The 18,148-nt window shown below is 35.4% G+C and overlaps 2 protein-coding genes, 1 non-coding gene and 1 pseudogene across 4 annotated transcripts; 3 read left to right on the top strand and 1 right to left on the bottom strand.

The window, feature by feature from the left end:
- Window positions 1–526: 526 nt before the first annotated feature.
- TRNAQ-CUG lies at window positions 527–598 on the top strand. Its single transcript has one exon. It is a non-coding gene; the product is annotated as a tRNA-Gln (tRNA).
- A 182-nt stretch (window positions 599–780) lies between these two features.
- On the top strand, window positions 781–3,571 carry LOC122288915. 2 transcript variants are annotated; one of them, XM_043095740.1, is made up of 3 exons: window positions 781–1,135; window positions 2,186–2,426; window positions 3,190–3,571. In XM_043095740.1, exons 1-2 carry the CDS (start codon window positions 873–875, stop codon window positions 2,418–2,420), a joined length of 498 nt encoding a protein of 165 aa, XP_042951674.1. In that variant the 5' UTR covers window positions 781–872; the 3' UTR covers window positions 2,421–2,426; window positions 3,190–3,571. The 2 variants fall into 2 exon arrangements, with proteins under 2 accessions (XP_042951674.1, XP_042951673.1); XM_043095739.1 differs by having other exon boundaries at window positions 784–1,135; window positions 2,186–2,416.
- A 4,367-nt stretch (window positions 3,572–7,938) lies between these two features.
- LOC122289945 (DCD domain-containing protein NRP-B) lies at window positions 7,939–10,673 on the bottom strand. Its single transcript, XM_043097389.1, has 4 exons — window positions 9,570–10,673; window positions 8,765–8,865; window positions 8,484–8,567; window positions 7,939–8,388 (listed from the first exon to the last, which is right to left on the bottom strand). Exons 1-4 carry the CDS (start codon window positions 10,489–10,491, stop codon window positions 8,236–8,238), a joined length of 1,260 nt encoding a protein of 419 aa, XP_042953323.1. The 5' UTR covers window positions 10,492–10,673; the 3' UTR covers window positions 7,939–8,235.
- A 1,938-nt stretch (window positions 10,674–12,611) lies between these two features.
- Window positions 12,612–16,257, top strand: LOC122289418 (annotated as a pseudogene).
- The last annotated feature ends 1,891 nt before the right edge of the window (window positions 16,258–18,148 follow it).

Raw genomic sequence — 18,148 nt, 5'->3', positions numbered from 1 at the left:
CAATCACATCACATTAGTGCACAGATTAGTACATAATTGTACTTGCAATTATATTTTTTCTACTTTAAAAGAAAAATCTAGTTCTAAGTATAATTGTACACTAATATGTGTATCAATTTAATGTGATTGGTTGAAAAATAAATTTTATTAAAAATAATATTAATTTAAATTTTAAATATGAAGTAATTAGTATTGGTATGCAAATTAGTACGTAACTTTATTTGTACATAGCAAAACTCTATTTTGAATTGATTGTAATCTCTACCGAGCTTTCGTTGTTTATAAATAAAATTTTAGTTATCATACACTAATCTGCAATGGATGGATACAAAGATGAGATATAGAATCCTTTGGTTGTGGACTTGTTTACACTACTTCCACTAAGGCTGTGGAGTTTAGATTATCTTAAACTACTTCACTACTATTATTTACTATTATTTTATTATTATTCAGAAATTATTTTACTATTATTTGTATGGTGGATGCTTAAAAGTTTATTATTTGGATTTTAAATCAAGAACGGGAAGGTTCCATGGTCTAGTGGTCAGGACATTGGACTCTGAATCCAGTAACCCGAGTTCAAATCTCGGTGGAACCTTTTTCTTTTCTTTAGGCTTTTCATCCTTCTCTATTTTTTTTTTTTTTTTTGTAAGTTGGTCCTTTTGTTTTCCTGTTTTCACAGCACGGGCACTACTACTAGGGGCTATATCATAAATACAGGATAATATGGGGGCAAAGTTATGAAGCTCAAACATCTACTGAATAACTCTCTCTGGGCTTTCGTTTGGAAGAGAAACGAAGCTTTCGTGGTTATCATCTTATCCTCACCCGTTTCACTGAGAGAGGGAGAGCAAGGTGGGGAGAGAGAGAGAATGGGAGTATACCTAGTCTCAGTTCCAGCACCTCCTCATCAGAGCCTAGTCTCACAACCTCCTCCTTTCATTAACAGCAGTAGCGCACGGTTGCATGGCTTAACAACGACTCCCATTCGATACCCTTCTAAGCTCACCATCCCTCACTGCTCTTCTTCAACTTCTTCTGCTGTTGTAGAAGAGGGCCCTCCTCCTCCTCCACCTGATGCACTTCCTGACCAGTCAGAGTCTCTCACTAATTACGCTGACAAGCTCCCTCCGAGGTACCACCATTTTCTTCTCTTCACTTCTAGCCTACCCAGATAAAAATGTCGATTCGAAATCTGAGTCCTCGTTCAATTACCTGTTCTAGAGGGGTAAAGTAAAACAAAACATGAAAGTAAAGATTTTGGTGCTTGGCTATGAATATTCATTTTATCTAGGCCCAGGTATTTCTCAACAAAATTGACTATTCACTCATGAATGGAGGAGTTTCAAAATTTACTAGAGGCTATTGTCAACTGCATTTTGGCTATTCAGATTTCATTAGAAAATTGTCCAATTCGTCGGTGTAATTGAAAAAGGGAATTCAACGGATGAGGTTCTTCTTAAATCACCAACTCAAACGCTTAAGCTCATATAAAGACTTGAATCTAATCATTGAATTACTATTTCAACAGTTCTTGAGGTAGGAAGAAGTAGGTAGTGATTTGATTTCGAGGAGCTCAAAGATTCGGGGGCCACTTTTCCTGGTCTCTCCTTATGCATCAGACTTATCGCAACTTATGCGTAGGGGGGGTTGGTTATTGTTATATGAGATTGGTTCGGATGCTTGGTGTTAGATGTACTTTTTTATAGTCATGCGATAGGTTTCGGGTAGTCAGGGTTGTGCAACGGCATGATCAAATTAGGTTTTACTTTTCAGTATCCAGGTTTGAGTATGAACGGATGAACTCTTCATGTTACTGATTGATGCTCTGGAAAGCATTCCACATAGAGAAACTCGAGCCTATAGGTTTCTCCTACCGAAACTGGTCTCATTTTATGCTCTCCTATTTATGTCTTTAACGAGTATTTTGGATAACATAATTTCTTTTCTTATGCTAGCCTACAACGTAAGCATTCAATTTTGATAGGCAAGGAAACCGTTTTGACTTGACATTTGTGAGGCTAGTGAGGTTTCTCTATATTGATCTTATTTGGTTTTGATATAACTCTGAGTATAAAGTTTTAAATTAGTGAAATCACTTACATGTTTGATGGCTGGCAATCTGAATGAAAAAATAAATAACAGGTTCAATTCAAGAGCTGTTAACAAACAAATTTTTCTACAGGGGTTGTAAGGGCTGTGGGAAAGAGGAAATGGAGAAGGGATGCAATGGTGAGGGTAGGATTCAAGGTGGGATTGCAACAATTCCAGGCTTTGGCTGGTGGCCAATAAAGGCTTACAGACCTTGCCCTGGATTTTTGGCATCTGGTGGTAGATATAGGCGACAAGGGCAAAGCATGGATGAGGTTGCCTTTGGAAGGGGGGAGAGAAGGACTAGCAGGGAGGTTCAGTCAAGGTAAAACTTGGTACTTTTTTCTCCCTTTTTATTCTGTTTCCTACTCTCACATGAATCCGCCACCTAGTTTCTTGTGCAATGCCTTATTGTATTACATATTACCAATACTAGATCCAAATGCATGACAGTTATTTGAAGGTGTTTGTATATAAGTTTTTTCTTTTTCTTTTTTTCCCCCAAAATGATCTGATTGGTAGAGAATACAATGTTAAAAAAATATGCCACTTCTCTTCCACCTTAAGTGAGAACCTCAACCAGATGAAATGAATCCATTGTATAATTCAAACGAAATCCATGCACTTGCATTGCCAATCCTAATGGTGGCATTATAATATTAGTTGAATAATAGTCTTGGCTCAGTCCACACAGAGATATGATTCAGTCATATGCTATATATCATACATAAATAAGAATCTTTGCACATATAATCCTTCATGGCTTATAGCAGGTTTTTCTTTACCAGTAACATATCAGCTAGAAGACTTTAGCATCTATATTTGCAACCTATATATATTGATCTTAAGGAGACTTCTTGATGCATATCAAATTAGTAAGAACAAAGATGGCTGATTTTCTACGTATACCCGTCCTGGATAGCTCTCATGTTGGACATTTATAAAATGTTTTAATTTATTTCTGTAATATACCTGTCTGTCACCAGTTATCATGTTTACCTTCAATTTTCAGACAAGTGCTTTATGCCCACCATTTGGCCTTTAAAGAATTGACAAATAGTCTAGTCATATTTAATCCTATGTTACTAACTCTTGCAGCAAGGAAAGCAAAGGAAGGTCCAAGGAGATTTAAGAAGTAACATTGTATTGCAAGGGATCTTGATTAACACAAAGGGGAGACTTTAGTATCATATTTATTGCTACTTGAAAGACAAAGGAAGAGGGAACTGAAGATAGAAAAAGAACAATTTCTAATCTCTTTTTTCTTTCACCCCAACATATCAAGGTATTTGAATGAAATTTGGTGCGTCTGTTCTACAAAGCCCACAATTCAGTATTCTGTATTGGATTTTGATGGGAGAAGATCAATATAGGGGCTTGATATGAAAGGTTCTTTACTTCATTTTTCTGAGTTTATCAGCTCAACCACGTTATAAATTCATCTTCTAAGGCTGAGAATTTGATGTTTGTTTTCTTCCCATTTGACCAAGTTTGAATTTTCTCTGTCATCTTATTAACTTTAGTATAACAATCATCAAACCATAACAATTACTCAAACAATGACCGAGTAATTGTAAAGAGTCTAGTTCGACTTCACCTTTTTCTCCTCGCTGTGCAATGAGATTGAAAGTCTTTTTAATTGTTGTACCAATGAGATCACCACATATCGAGTGGAATTCAGCACCACATATCGAGTGGAATTCAGCATAGCATGAATTTTGGGAGAGCCTACGCTGGTACCAAGCCCTTTTTCCTTTTTTTATTAGCACTTCGACACCTCAATTCAAGTTTGTGCAGGTACTCTGTTCAATGCAAGTGTCCCCTCCCCCAAAATCTGTTGATAATATTTCTCAACATGATGTTATGTTAGTTGTAGTTTGAGAATTAACGCTGGTAAGGTCTAAAGGCTTTATGTTAGTAACTTCATTTTATTCTCTCTTAGAAAATTATTTATATGAGAACTTCAAGCGTACCTACAAATTTCCTAGAACTGTTTATGGAGAACAACACATGGACCAAGAAAAAAGAAGTGGAAACACAGACAGTTTCTTCTTAATTTTTGGAGGATTTGTAAAGTAACAGAACAGGCCAATGATGAAATAAATTATACTACAGAAAAACTGAAAGGTATATGCACCTGTGCTGAATTGAAATAATGTGATCTTGGATCTCAAATTGAAGGTAGCTGGTGAAAGCACGAGCGTGCATGCACAGACAACAATTAACATGTCCGCGTGGGTAAGTGTTTTTGTTTGGAGCACAAAAATGTCGTCTTCTATTTTTTTTTTTAACATATTTATAAACAGACAAGGTTAGCCATACTTAGGCTTCATTTGGATATATAAATGGTTTCATCTCATCGTTATAATTTTTTTAAATTTTTATATAAAATATAATAAATAACTAAACATTTTCTAATTCTAAAATAATAATAATATTAAAAAATATATTATAATAATATTTTATTCAACTTTCTTTTAAAACTTTTTTATCTCATCCCATTATCCAGATCTCATTATCCAGATTACACAATGAACCGCCACTTCATAAAGTTTAGCTTGAAATCAAGATCAAGATTTGAACTTTTATGTCACGTCTTGAATGAACCAAGGTACTAGTGTGCAAGGTTTATATGAGATCTTACGTACAAGAATGAATAAGAGTAAAATTTGTTAAGATATAAATTAAATAATAAAATTTACATCTTTTAAAAAGTTTAAACTTGTAGAATAAATAGTGATTTCACATAATATCATAAGCTTAAACGGATGGAAAAATATAAATTTTATTTAATTTATTTCTTAACAAAACTCAATATTTAGAAGGAAAAAAAAAAAAAAATCAAACACGGTTAGACTATCATTCAGCTCAGTTCCACTCCTTAAGCTTAGGAGTCATCTAGATGTTGTATTTATTGAATATATTGCTACGTACCACGGGTTTAAATAGCGAGGGGTATTAACTGAAAAGGAATTTTATGTTATGTGAACCCACGTGAAAAATAATATAATTCCCGTTTGCCATGCATGATCGCATTTTTTTCATTCTGATATTGTATTGTAAAAATACCCTTTCAAATTTTTGTTTGAATTTTATGATTTCAGTGATAGAAAGATAGAAACTGTGAAAAAATATCTTTAATGAATGCTCAAATACATAAAATAAAGTGTAGAGTCAGAACCTTTTAATCTAATACCATGTGAAATTACTACTAATTCTACAAGTTTAAATTGATAAAAAGATGTAGATTTAATTATTTATATAATATTCTAAAAAAAAAAGAGATTTTATCGTAGTTATTATTAATTCTGGGGTTTTTTTTTTTTTTTTTTTTTTGGGACAAAGAGTTCTTGTATATGTTTCCCACTTCAGATTTTGGAGGGAATCTTTATTTTATTTATATCAACTTTCTTGTGAATGCATATCTAAGATTTATTCTTTATGTGTTTTTAAGCCATGTTCTTGATGTCGAATTGTCGATACACTGAACCTACGGGTAAAAATAAAACTTACAACTCTTATTGGATACCCTATTGGATTAGAATAGAGGCAATCAGATACAAGTTGTACAAGCCCTAGGCAAGTTTTCCATCTTGGGCCTGCTTCTCAAATGTCGTTTCCTCCCAATTATTTAATTCGCTAGTCTACTTCTTATTGTACTCATTTTCGAATTTTGTTAGTCATCATCTTTATATATTATATATCATATTTTTTTAAATTGATTAAATTTTTCTACTTATTATTCATATAACATGTGTTTGATAAGAAAAAAAATTAAAAATTAAAAAAATTATATATAATAATAATGTAGTGTGAAGATAAGAGGAGAATTTTTCTATTTCACGGTTTCACCCACCTTCGATCATTTCAACTTCTCTTGAACAAACCTGTCCCAACGGTCCAGTTTCACATGGCGCCGACCCAAGTTTTTGAAAAAACTGGCACCCATAATCTGTCCTTTCTGACACCTTCCCCCCTACTGTCTGTCCCCCGTTTCTTTGCTCAGATTCCAATGCCACAGCTTAAATATTTATCATATCCCAACTTGGGTTTCTAAGCTAGAAGTGTAGGAGTTTTTGGCCATGGGAAATTGCTCTCTCAAAGGGGTCACTGGGGACTGTCACAACTCCATCAAGATTCTGACCGATTCCGGGGCTATACTACAATTCAGAGGCCCTATTACAGCTCGGGAAATCCTTAACGAACACCCCGGGTATGGAATATTCCGGCAGGATCAAGCATCATCATCGGTGCGGGACCTCGAGCGCCTAACCGGCGGCCGATCGTACTACCTACTTCCAGTTGTTAAGAAAGAGGAGAATGTGTTATGCAGCAGTGAGGACACCGAACAAGTGCAAAACAGAAGGGCCATTGAGGAATTGGAGGCCGAGTGGTTGAACGTGACTGAGTTAGCCAAAAAGTCTCTGGGGGCAGCATCCAATGCTGTCGAGGATTTGGCAAACGGTTCGGCAATGGAGGTGCTGCCATCGGCCAGAGATGGAGTTTGGAGAGTGAAGTTGGTGATTGACACAAAACAATGGGAGGAAATATTGTCGGAGCAAGTGAATACTGAGGCTTTGATCGAGAGAATGAGGATGGCTGCAAGCTCAGCTAGCCTAACACCAAAGAGAACAAAGGTTGCTGCTTGGGGAATGGGTTTGAAGCCAACATTTTCCAATCTCTTCAAAATGCCATCTTGATCATGGAAAGTGAAAGGACAATTTCATTCGGCTCATTTTACTTTTGGTATTAGTTATGTTTTCAAGTACCTTGTTTTGTAGCATTGTACATATTGTAATGAAAATGAATGTGTCCTCTGGCTGTGGATGACAAAAGGGCAACACTTTCTTATTATTTTTATTTCATGTTCTATTTACCACCATTTAGAATGCTTCGTATTTTTGTAGAAAAATATTATTCATTTATTCATCATCTTTTAATCATCAATTTATGATGCTACGTGATATGATTGAAGAACTATATAACAATTTTTTTTATTAGTAAATCATTTGACGTCACATAAACAATATTAAATAAAAACTAAAAGTGTATTTAAACCTCAGACGAATAATAGGAAAAGTCATAAAATAATTGTTAGAACAAATGCTTTTATGTCATATTATTCAAATAACCAATGGTATCCATTGATCAAGTCCAATATATCTGGGATTTCCAATACCTGGAGATAGCTTGAAAACAATGGAACACCACCCAGTCTTTGTAGATTGTAGTTGGTTTATTGAGATAATTGAAAATTGGTGATCTGCTTGTTGACCAATCAACCCTTTTTAATTTCAAAGCTTGAAGCCTTTCTCTGTTCCCTAACCAGTAGCTGCCAATTTGGCTTGATAAGTAGAGGACGATTATCAAAGGAATAAGTGAATTCAATATATAAGAAGATTATATAAAAGAGGCAAAAATTGAAAGTACATTTGAGATATCATCAACTAAATGGAAACAGCACCTAGCAATGATGTTAGGAATGAATGCTTTGCTTCTTCCATGGAGGATTATGAAATTTTATGTTTAGATGAGCATAAAAAAGTATTAAAAAAATACCCATCCAAAATTTTGAGGAGTGTTGATTCCAATGATTTCAAATTACCTGTTCAAGATCGAGATTGTTGATCTTGTTTGAGGAAACTATTAGAGATTTTTTAGTAATTATAAAAGATATCAGACGAATGGATGAAGACCCAGATAGGTAGGTATCTCATCCACAACCTACATTTAAAATCTATTTTAACCCCACCTGCCTCGAGGTATAGGATAGACAGATTTGGCGGGCAACGCGGCGCGGGGCCGGGGGATCCGGCCCCCAACCCCTATAGGAGCTAAACTATAGTATTAGAAATTTTTATGCATCCTCGATTTATTATTACACACCATAAATAAAGTTTATCTTTTTGTCACGTTCACTTACGTATACAGTATACGGCAGGAAGAACAAAGAGGACAACCTTTAACATCCTCTACAAAGACAAGCTAATTAACAAATCACACAGGTAGCATCATCTATATTTTCTCTCCAAAATTCCCTTCGAATTCTGAAATACTAGTGTCCCACCAACTTTTTATTCTGCTATTCTTTCACCAGCTCTTTTCTGTACTCATATCAGTGTGCATGCATATGTAGTCTGTTGCTCAAGCGTTTTGTTCTGCAAATATATCCAGGAGAGAAAGTGCCTCCGGTATGCTTAGTTCGAGCCGGAATTTAGGGCCATCATAATGATGAAGAATTGGCCTGAAGGAGTCCTCCTCCAATGGCTCACAGAGTTTCCTGGTAAGAACTCGAACCTGTCCCAAACATAGCAGCAAATGGCAAATATAAGAATGCGTTTGCTTCGATCAGTATCATAATTTGACATGAGAATATGTGTTCACTGGGATACCTGAGCAGGGAAGCGTGATTCGCCGGGGCACTTCTTGTCCTCCCAAGCCGTTGGATCAATGTTTGTTCCTCCAAAGCTTGCAGCCTGGACAACCATTTGAGTTTTAGCCAAAATTACACCACCAAATCTAGAAAAAAGAAATTTGAAACTGTTGGGTGGAGGAGCCTGGTCCATAATATATGACCCTGATTATTCTAAATATAAGTACATGAAACTTGGCCTTTGGCTACAAGACTAAACAAGGAGAACAACTATTTCATCCTAATAAAGAAGACAGAAACCTCAAAAATTCCATGGAGTTGGTGAGTGGAGTAATTGTAAAGGAAGAGTGGCAAGCCCGGAGTTATAGCCCGAACTGAATCTCGGTAACGTGGAGGCAGACCTGGAAATATATTGAAGCACAAATTTAGAACATAGTACGGAAAAAAAATTAATGCTTGGTCAGAGCAAAATGGATAAGCTCCTAAAAAACAAACCCAATTTCTAGCCCCCAGAATTGAGAAAATTAGATTGTTTCTCCTCGTTGAAATGTTCAGGCGACAAAATTCTAAAATAACTTTTGTTTTGAAAGGGTATTCTTTCATCCACGGACAAAAAGGAACATTCACTAGATAAATCACATATAATAACAGAAGATTAACGCATACAGCCCTTTAATTGCAAATGGGAGAACAAATCCATGAAAAGAACAAGAAAAATTGCAATCTAGACAATGATCCAAAAATATCAAACATCTGCCAAAAGTCTGTGGCTTAGATGGCATGAGATCCAGCTTCCATAAGAGAGGTATTGGGTTCGATCCCCATCCCCAAATCCTCCAATATAAAAATATATATTTTATATGTGTATATATATATATATATCAAACATCTCTTAACATGTCTATTAAGATCAGGGTTTCTGTCCTTGAGACCGTTCATAATCATAGGTCTTAAACTTAATCATAGATCAATAACCACACTCAACCAAACACCCAGAACTTGTTCTGAATAAAGGGAAAAGCAAAAGTTAAAATTTAAATAGACAATAAATAGAAAAATTACTCTCTATAGCAAAAACATAGAGACCGAGAAAGGGGGAACATACCAAAGAGCTGTCTTTTGAGATTCTCTTGCATAGTATCGTTGTTGCAGACAAAGATATACCCACCGACGGTTTCATTCCTAGGCAGAGACTCAGATTGCGGAAGTGTCTTGAACCTCTTGTCCAAAGCACCGTTACTGTCCTTGCTATCATTATTATTCTCACCACTATTCTTCTTATTACCATTGCCATTCTTCTTCCCAGCTTTTCCTCCACGATCATCCTCACCCTTAACACCACTCTTGAACCCCTTCACATCAATATTATAAATCCCTTTGTTGAAGCCACCATTGATCCCAGCAATCTTCTGAGATCCGCCATATACTGGATCATTTCCAGTGCCGCTAAGCGCAGTCTTCCATCCATCATTGGACCCATTAAAATCAGTCATCTTCGGATTGAAACTGTTCCAACCATCAGTGATCCCATTGAAATCAGACCCCTCCGACTTCAGATCGCTCCACTGATCTTTGATTCCGTAGAAATCATATCCCTTTGTCTTCAGATTACTCCAGCCATCATTGAAACCAGACGCCGCCTCCTTCAGACTGCTCCAGCCATCATTGACTCCATTGAAATCAGACCCCTTTGACTTCAGACTGTTCCACCCATCGTTGAATCTGTCAGATCCTTTTGGCTTGAGACTGTTCGACCCATCATCGCTTCCATTAAGCTCAGATCCCTTAAGCTTGAGACTGTTCCACCCATCACTTAACCCATTAAATTCGGAACCTTTTGGATTCAAGTTTCTCAGAGAATTAAGCTCTCCACCAACCCTAATATCAAAATTCCTCCTTTCGTTGGGCATCTTCGTCCCTTGATTAGTGCCCCAAACGGACTCGTTGACCGAAAGGTTCGCCAAATTCGAGGCCTGTACCCGAAGCTGATCACTGAAGTGCCAAAACGATTGCTGATTATTCTCCATCCCAACTCGAATCTCCCCAAATTCCTTTTAAGAAAAAACGAGGAAATCTCAGTCTGGATGTTTTAAAAGAGTACAATTCACTCACTGCAGACACAAGAAGCTGAAAATAATATCTGTGTCCGACTACAACAGAAGCGTAAGAAATGTCCAAAGATGGAGGAAATACATTATATTTTGTCTCTTTTTTTTTTTTTTTTCACACAATTGTCAGGTCTTTAAAACTCCATACTTCCATTTTGAAAGTTGAAGCCTTTCGATTATATTTTGTGTTAAATTTTAAAAATTTAATATATAAATGAGTATTTATTTATATCACGATTTTTAAGACATGTTTTATAGTAAGGTTAATTTGTGTGAATGCAATGATAAAATAAACTAAATAAATTTTTTAATAAACGAGTTATTTTAAAAATATATATATTAAATTTATTTAGTTCATATAATTCTATTTATATAAATTCAAAAAAAAAACAATTAGATCTTTTTTCTATTGACAAGATTATATTTGAAATCCTTGTAAGAAAAATTGATTATTTTTTAAAACCAAACGTAATAAGTACTCAATAGTGAAAAGCAGGTAAAAAATAATGATAAGATATTAAATAATGGTAGAGTTTATATGCTTTCGGATTGTTGAGTATTGAATTTTAGGCTATGTTTGGACGTTGAAATTAGTTATAAATAATCATATTTTGTGAATTTTATTGAGATAAATTTAATTTTTTTATACTAATATGAGTTTAATTTTTTAGATTAAAATATATAAAATAAATTAATACGAATTTAACTATTTTATAAAAAATTTAAAAATAGTAAATTTCATAAATTTGAAATGAGTTGACTTCAAGTAATATATATCGAGAGGAATGGAATGGATAGGAAGACAGGGATCCAAGAAATATGTCGACACAAACATCACAAAGCTACAGGAAATAAAAATCTTCGACACAAATATCAGAAAAGCTACAGGAAATAAAAATCTTATAAATATAGTAATTTCACCTTATCCTTTACTTCACCATCCTATTCCTCCTCCTATTATCTTGGGTGTCACCGCCATTGATGACTTTTATCAGCTCTAAAGCATCTCCTTCGATTTGGATTCTTTGGAATTTCAATTTCAGGCAAGTTGACGTGGCAAGCAAAGTAATGCAGCCAGGGACTCTCAATTTTGCATTTAGAATCTTGGTACCACAAGGCGTAAGTCAACTCAAACAATATGCACGTGGGATGGTGCTACAGGCACCGTGGGTGACTTCTCGTTAGGCAAAAAAAACTTTTTGTATTTTTATTTTTTTTAAATTATTTTTTAATACTTTTAAATATTTTTAAAAAATATAAAAAATTTATAATAATATTAAACAATATTTTTTAATCATTAAAAAAAAAATTAGCCAACAGTGGCCAGCGGGAGCCACCAGCATTGGCCTCAGTGTTTTCCTATACATGTGTATTTAAGAAATTAGTAGAGATTATAATTAAAATCTTTTGAAACTATCATAATTGCTAGTTCCACCTAACATATTGATATTTCCTTTATAATTTTTTTATTTTTATAAAAATAATAATAATACACTTACTCCTTTATATAACTATGTTTTAAATTGATGGTGTTTACCTAAAACGATGTTACTTTTATAAATTATTTTATAAAAATGTCATTAATTTAAAATAGAGTTATAAAAATGATTGTACGAGTATAATTTTCTTACAAAATAAGTATCTCTTCATTATTTTTTGTGAAATTAATAATATACATATGGTATAAAAATATAATATTTTGATTATTATATTTGATAAACTTTTAAATTGTTCAGGGCTGTTTGGATAATGTGATAAGATGAGATAATTTTAAATAAAAATTGAATAAAATATTGTTAAATTATTATTTTTTTAATATTATTATTATTTTAAAATTTGAAAAAATTAAATTATTTATTATATTTTGTATAAAAATTTTAAAAAATTATAATAATAAAATAAAATAATATAGTTACTCAATCTAAATGGCCTTTTAAGTAAATAATAAAAATATCTCATGATATTTTATAGTAAATAGATAAACTGTCGATTAGGATACTTCTTGATGCTCTTTGGATACTTTTTGTTGTTACTCTTCGTAAGGATGAAATCGGCATTGGGCAAAGGGCCGTTGGCCTATCCGAGTAGTTTTGAAAGGAAGAAGCCAGTAACTTTCCCATTAAAGAGCCGGAAAAACAGTTAGGCCCATTTAACAAAGGGCAGTCTCACTGCAGTCTGCATTCAAGCAGTTGTTTCATTGTCTGAAAAGTAAGAAAAAATGGGTGGCATTGCCTAAAAAGGGAAGCAAGAATCAACATCGGACTCTCCCAACGCAAAAATTTACAAAACCAACAACAATTACAACCCAAGTCTCGCTCACTTTCTTTATGTCTATCCAACCTGACCTCTTTTAGAGAGGAGAGTAATTAGAGAGAGAGATGGCAGCCATTGCTGGTAATGTTCCTTCTGGGGCGCTCTTTAGAGCTAGATTATCAGGAGATAATGGGATTCCTCTGGTTCAATTCAATGGCCTTAGGCCAGGGGACAATATGCAAACTGCTTCGAGGAGGCCGAGGTCAAGTTGGCTCATTTCTACTAAGGGTTTGCGCCCATATATTATTCCCCAGTTTTTGTAAATGTTTGCTTGGATATTGCAATATCTGTTAAAAATCAACGAAGTTTACCGAGCAAGGAAAACTTGAAGTAAGAAGATAAAAAAGGAACTGCTCTGGCTTCCAACCCTACCATTCTATGAACATCGTAACTTTTATTCTTTTTCTCCCTTTCCCTTTTAAAGTTCTTACTATATTGTGTTTCCGTATTTTTTTTAAGGTGAACTTCTTGAGTCTGAGAGCTATTATAGTTGGTATTGGGGACAGCAATATGTTCTTTTCACCCTCCACTTTGTCTCCTATTAAATCATGATAAAGCACGGTTCTTTTCTGTTGTTCTTCCTTCGGTATTCTTTACAGAAATCACTTGTTGCTATATCTACTGTGTTAATCAAGCTAAAGTTTCCTACTTTTCTTCTTTTATGGCCAAGTATGTTCTCTACTGATTTAATACAGCATTGACTGTTTATGGGGCATTATTTGGGCTAATGGTAGCTTGATTTTGATTTCCCATTCCCAGCTCCAAAATGCAGAGCAATCAAGGCCATAGCTTCAGCATCTTCAGCTACCAAACGAGAAAAAGATCCCAAAAAACGTGTTGTCATTACGGGATTGGGCCTTGTATCGATTTTTGGCAGTGAGATCGACACATTCTGTAACAAACTTTTGGAGGGAGAGTGTGGGATTCACCTAATTGACAGGTTTGATGCTTCGAAATACTCCATCCGGTTTGCAGGTCGGATTCGTGATTTCTCTTCTGAAGGCTACGTTGATAGGAAGAATGATCACGGGCTTGATGATTCCTGGCGGTACTGTTTAGTTGCTGGGAAGAGGGCCCTTGAAAATGCCAATCTTGGAACTTAAGTTCTTCAAAAAGTCAGTCAGATTTCATAAGCAGCACATTGTGTAGCTTTAGTTTGCACATTAAGAATTAAGAATTTCCACGTTTTCATGCCTGCAGATGGACAGGACAAAAATTGGAGTACTTATAGGAACAGGCCTTGGAGGTATGAAATCTTTCAGCAATGGAGTGGAAGCTCTAATCCACAAGGGATATAACAAAATCCCACCGTTTTTCGTTCCTTATTCCATCACCAGCATGGGGTCAGCATTGTTGGCCATAGAAACGTGAGGTAGATATCATGGTTGCTGGTGGGACTGAGGCTGCAGTCTGCCCTGTTGGGATTGGTGGGTTCATCGCATGCCAGGCTCTTTCTCAGTGTAATGATGAACCCCAGAAAGCTTCCAGACCAAGGGACAAAGATCCTGACGGTTTTGTTATGGGAGAAAGATCTGGACTGTTAGTATAGTTACAAAATCTAGTGTTCTTTAACTATAACATGACTCTGGTTCTCTATTTTCTTCCCATCCTAACAATGGTTTTTATAATTTTAATGCTTCTAAGAAAACTTAATTTTGTAAACTAAAAAGATTATGCTGAGTTTGGAGAGCGCAATGAGAAGAGTAGCTAAAATATATGCCTAGTATTTAGGAGGTGCTACATGCGATGCTTATCACATAACTGATCCTAGATCAGATGGCCTTGCAGTTTCATATTGCATAACGAAGAGTTTAGAAGATGCTGGAATTTCCCCTGAAGAGGTAAAACTAGTCATTGATCTCAAGGCTAAACTTGCCATCATATTTATCTGGAGAGACAGACACCATTTATAAGACCAAAATAGAATGTGACAAAAATTCTGAATTTATGATTTACAGGCGAACTATGTGAATGCTCATGCAATATCTACATTTTGCAGGGGATATTGCTGAGGTTAATGCAATCATTAATGTCTTTAAGGACTCGCTGGAGATAAAGAGGAACGGGACCAAGGCAAGAAACCTAAAGCCAACACCACACAAAACCAGGAATTTCAATGAGATAATCTTTCACCAGTTTACATGGTGTAACTACAACATAAAGTACCAATTAACCATCGTTTTTTATTTTTTCAGTCATTGATCAGACATTGCCTTGGGGCTGCCGGTGGACTGGGTCACGAGAGGCTATAGCAACCATAAAAGCAATCACCACCGGCTGGTTGCATCCAACTATTAACCAAGATGTAATCTTAATTATTAGTCCTTTAATATCTTTCTCGCATTCTTGTGCCTGCTTTTAGCTAATTCCACTTGTTTCTTAATGCGATTCATGTTGATAAATTTCTACTACTCGCTCAGAACTTAGAGCCTGATGTCACAATCGACACTGTCCCAAACGTGAAGAAAAGCACGAAGTTAATGTTGGTATGTCAATACACTGCCTCTGAAAATATTAATGAAGGTTCCATGCAAATAACTTAATATATGTGACTTATAACTGAAAACAATTGAAAATCGAAACATAGACATGTTGTTAGGGAGTTTCTTTAGCATGTATCCTTTTTAATGTGTTTTTAATATCTGATTGATGACATAATGGGATCGTGCAATAAGCCTCTCTCGACTCTCCCTTTCTCATACGTCTTTAGCATAGATCCGGTCCATCATCAACTCAGTCATATCTTCTCGTTTGCTTGCTTTGATTAGGCCTGGTGCATCCATCCAAAGGTTGAGTGATCCAAATTTTCTACTTTCTGCAGCTCTCTCTCTCTCTAACTCATTTGGCTTTGGCGGGCAAAATTCGTTGGTTGTCTTTGCCCCCTTCACACCCTAAATAGAGTTATTACTTTTGTCTTTTCCCTTCAACTTTCGATCAGTACGACAATCATAATTTTGAGATGTTGAAGTTGTGCTAATCATAAAGGAGGTGATGTTAGTGTTGGAATCAAGCACGGTGTAACGATTCTTGAAGGCAATGTTGTCATTCGGCCAATCTTTATAATGATCATTTGATTCATTTCGATGGATAAGATCTAGAGATTATTTCAGTGAGTAAGAAGTTTGTCCCATTATATGGGCTTGTCTGCATAGATAATGGGATTGTGGATTAGAAACCCGACACTTATCTCAAGAATATAAAGATATTATAGCTAAAGAAGATCATCTCTGCAAGTTATCCAGAGAAACTTTTGTCAAAACTACAAGAACAGAAAAAAATAGATTTGTTCGGTGTATCTTTTACCTACGGGTAAATCGTTGATTGGATCGTGTTAAATTCACTGCTACAGTTCTTATTTTGTTCATTGTGTCCCCAAAAACGCACCGAACTTAAAAGTGATTAGTCAATGAGGGTCCCAACATCTCATTATTTCCGGGAAAATGTCTCGGGAGTTCATGGAAGTTGACTTCAAAGTCTTGCCTTTTGGATTTTGGAATGAGAAAAACTACAAGAATGACTCGGCAAAGCTATGATGGGGTGATTTGTGCAAAGCATAGTTACAACAACAATGAGACATCCCCTGATCGAGATCATTTCCCCCAGATTTTAAAAACTTCTATCGACTAGCCATTTTGATCCAGCAAAAGTTATAATACAAAAATTTTCGAGAAAATGAAGTCTTTAGTCCCAATTCAACTCCAACACAATCCTTCATTCAAAAAAGAAAAAACTAACAAATGATAAGAACAATGTCATCAGATGAAACTTCACGGACAAGGCATGTAGCCCTTTCTAACGAGCGCAGCCGCACTCTAGCCATTGTCGTGTGGGGCATCCTTTTGCTTTCTCTCCATTGATGGAATCATGGAATATCACATTCTACCAATTATTTATAAGCAAGAGAGTTAAATACTACCAAAGAGAATTGCGTACCAGCAGGTTCTACTTTAGCAAGCCAACCTTTGCAACTTGCCCTCAAAAAAAGGTTTGTCAAGAACGTACTCTTGCTTAAAGAGAAAATTTTGGCTGGTTGAAGTTGCTCCTGCGATTCTATTTGTTGATAGAGTAGCACCAGATTAAACTAATCTAGTAGCTCTTTATGCACGTCTAAAGTTTGAAAACCCACTAGCTTGATTCTGATTACTGTACTGACTGCTGATCAATACCATCGAGTAATGAATAAGCTTTTGATGTTAGGCCTTCTGCAACTTTATATATCATCTCTTTTGTTACTGTTATTGTTATGCATTTTGGGCTTGAGATCTATCAATTTCTGTAGAAAATACTGTCATGACGACTGGAAAAATTCAGAAAATTTCATCTAAATATTTTGCTAAATCTTCCATCCACAGGACTGGGGACTGAACCAGAGTTGAAAGAAAATGCCTATCTATCAGCACATGACTAGTTTGTTTGTTTTTTTTATCATCCTATGGTAATAACAATAGATTAGGTTATCATTGGTGACATGACTTTTAAATATTTTTCTCATCCTTTGCACACATTTTATAAGGGGGGGGGCCTGAAAGCTGAAGCATGATCATGTGCTTTTCTTACAAGTTTTGTATAATCAGATCTTCAAATTTTGAGAATATGCCTTGGAAAGATCCTGCTGAGCATACTTGATCTGCAATTCTACGCCATGATGTGCATACACTCTTCTGCCTTTTAAACATTTTGCAATTCATTAATTCTTCAGTCTGCTAATTTTTAATGAATCATTATTTCCTTGTCCTTTGCCTTCTCCTTTCCAGTCCAAACTGGAAAAACCAAACCAACTTGGTTCAGACCTATGCAAATTACAACTCATGATCAAACCTCAATTGGTCCAACTCCTAGGAAAATAATATGATCAGAGCTTAATTGGATCTCTGAGCACCATAATAAGATATATACGTTTCTAGTGGAGGGCCAACAAACCTGCTAAGCTCATCATCAACACTACCAAGGACTGAACAGCATTGGTTCATAGGATATAAAATAACATCAAAATTCCTCTAGAAAATGTTTCCATTACCAGAAATTCCACCACTAACACTGCCAACAAAATTCTGAAACCAAAAACATCCATTGATCTACCCCACAAACAAAAAACTACAAAAGAAAATCAGATCATGATTATATTCAGCCCCTGAGCATCAGAAAAAATTGCAAAGAATGAATGGAAACGATACAAATGTCCCTTATAAAATGTTGTCCAATTGGGAATCAGAACTTGGAGTTCCTTTAGAGAAATTGCTTGGAGGATAGAGATGACCCCAAC

The sequence above is a fragment of the Carya illinoinensis genome, chromosome 12, assembly GCF_018687715.1.
Source record: "Carya illinoinensis cultivar Pawnee chromosome 12, C.illinoinensisPawnee_v1, whole genome shotgun sequence".
In the NCBI taxonomy this organism is placed as follows: domain Eukaryota; kingdom Viridiplantae; phylum Streptophyta; class Magnoliopsida; order Fagales; family Juglandaceae; genus Carya; species Carya illinoinensis.
Note: the sequence above shows the minus strand (reverse complement) of the source record. Positions and strands in the feature narration are given on the sequence as shown.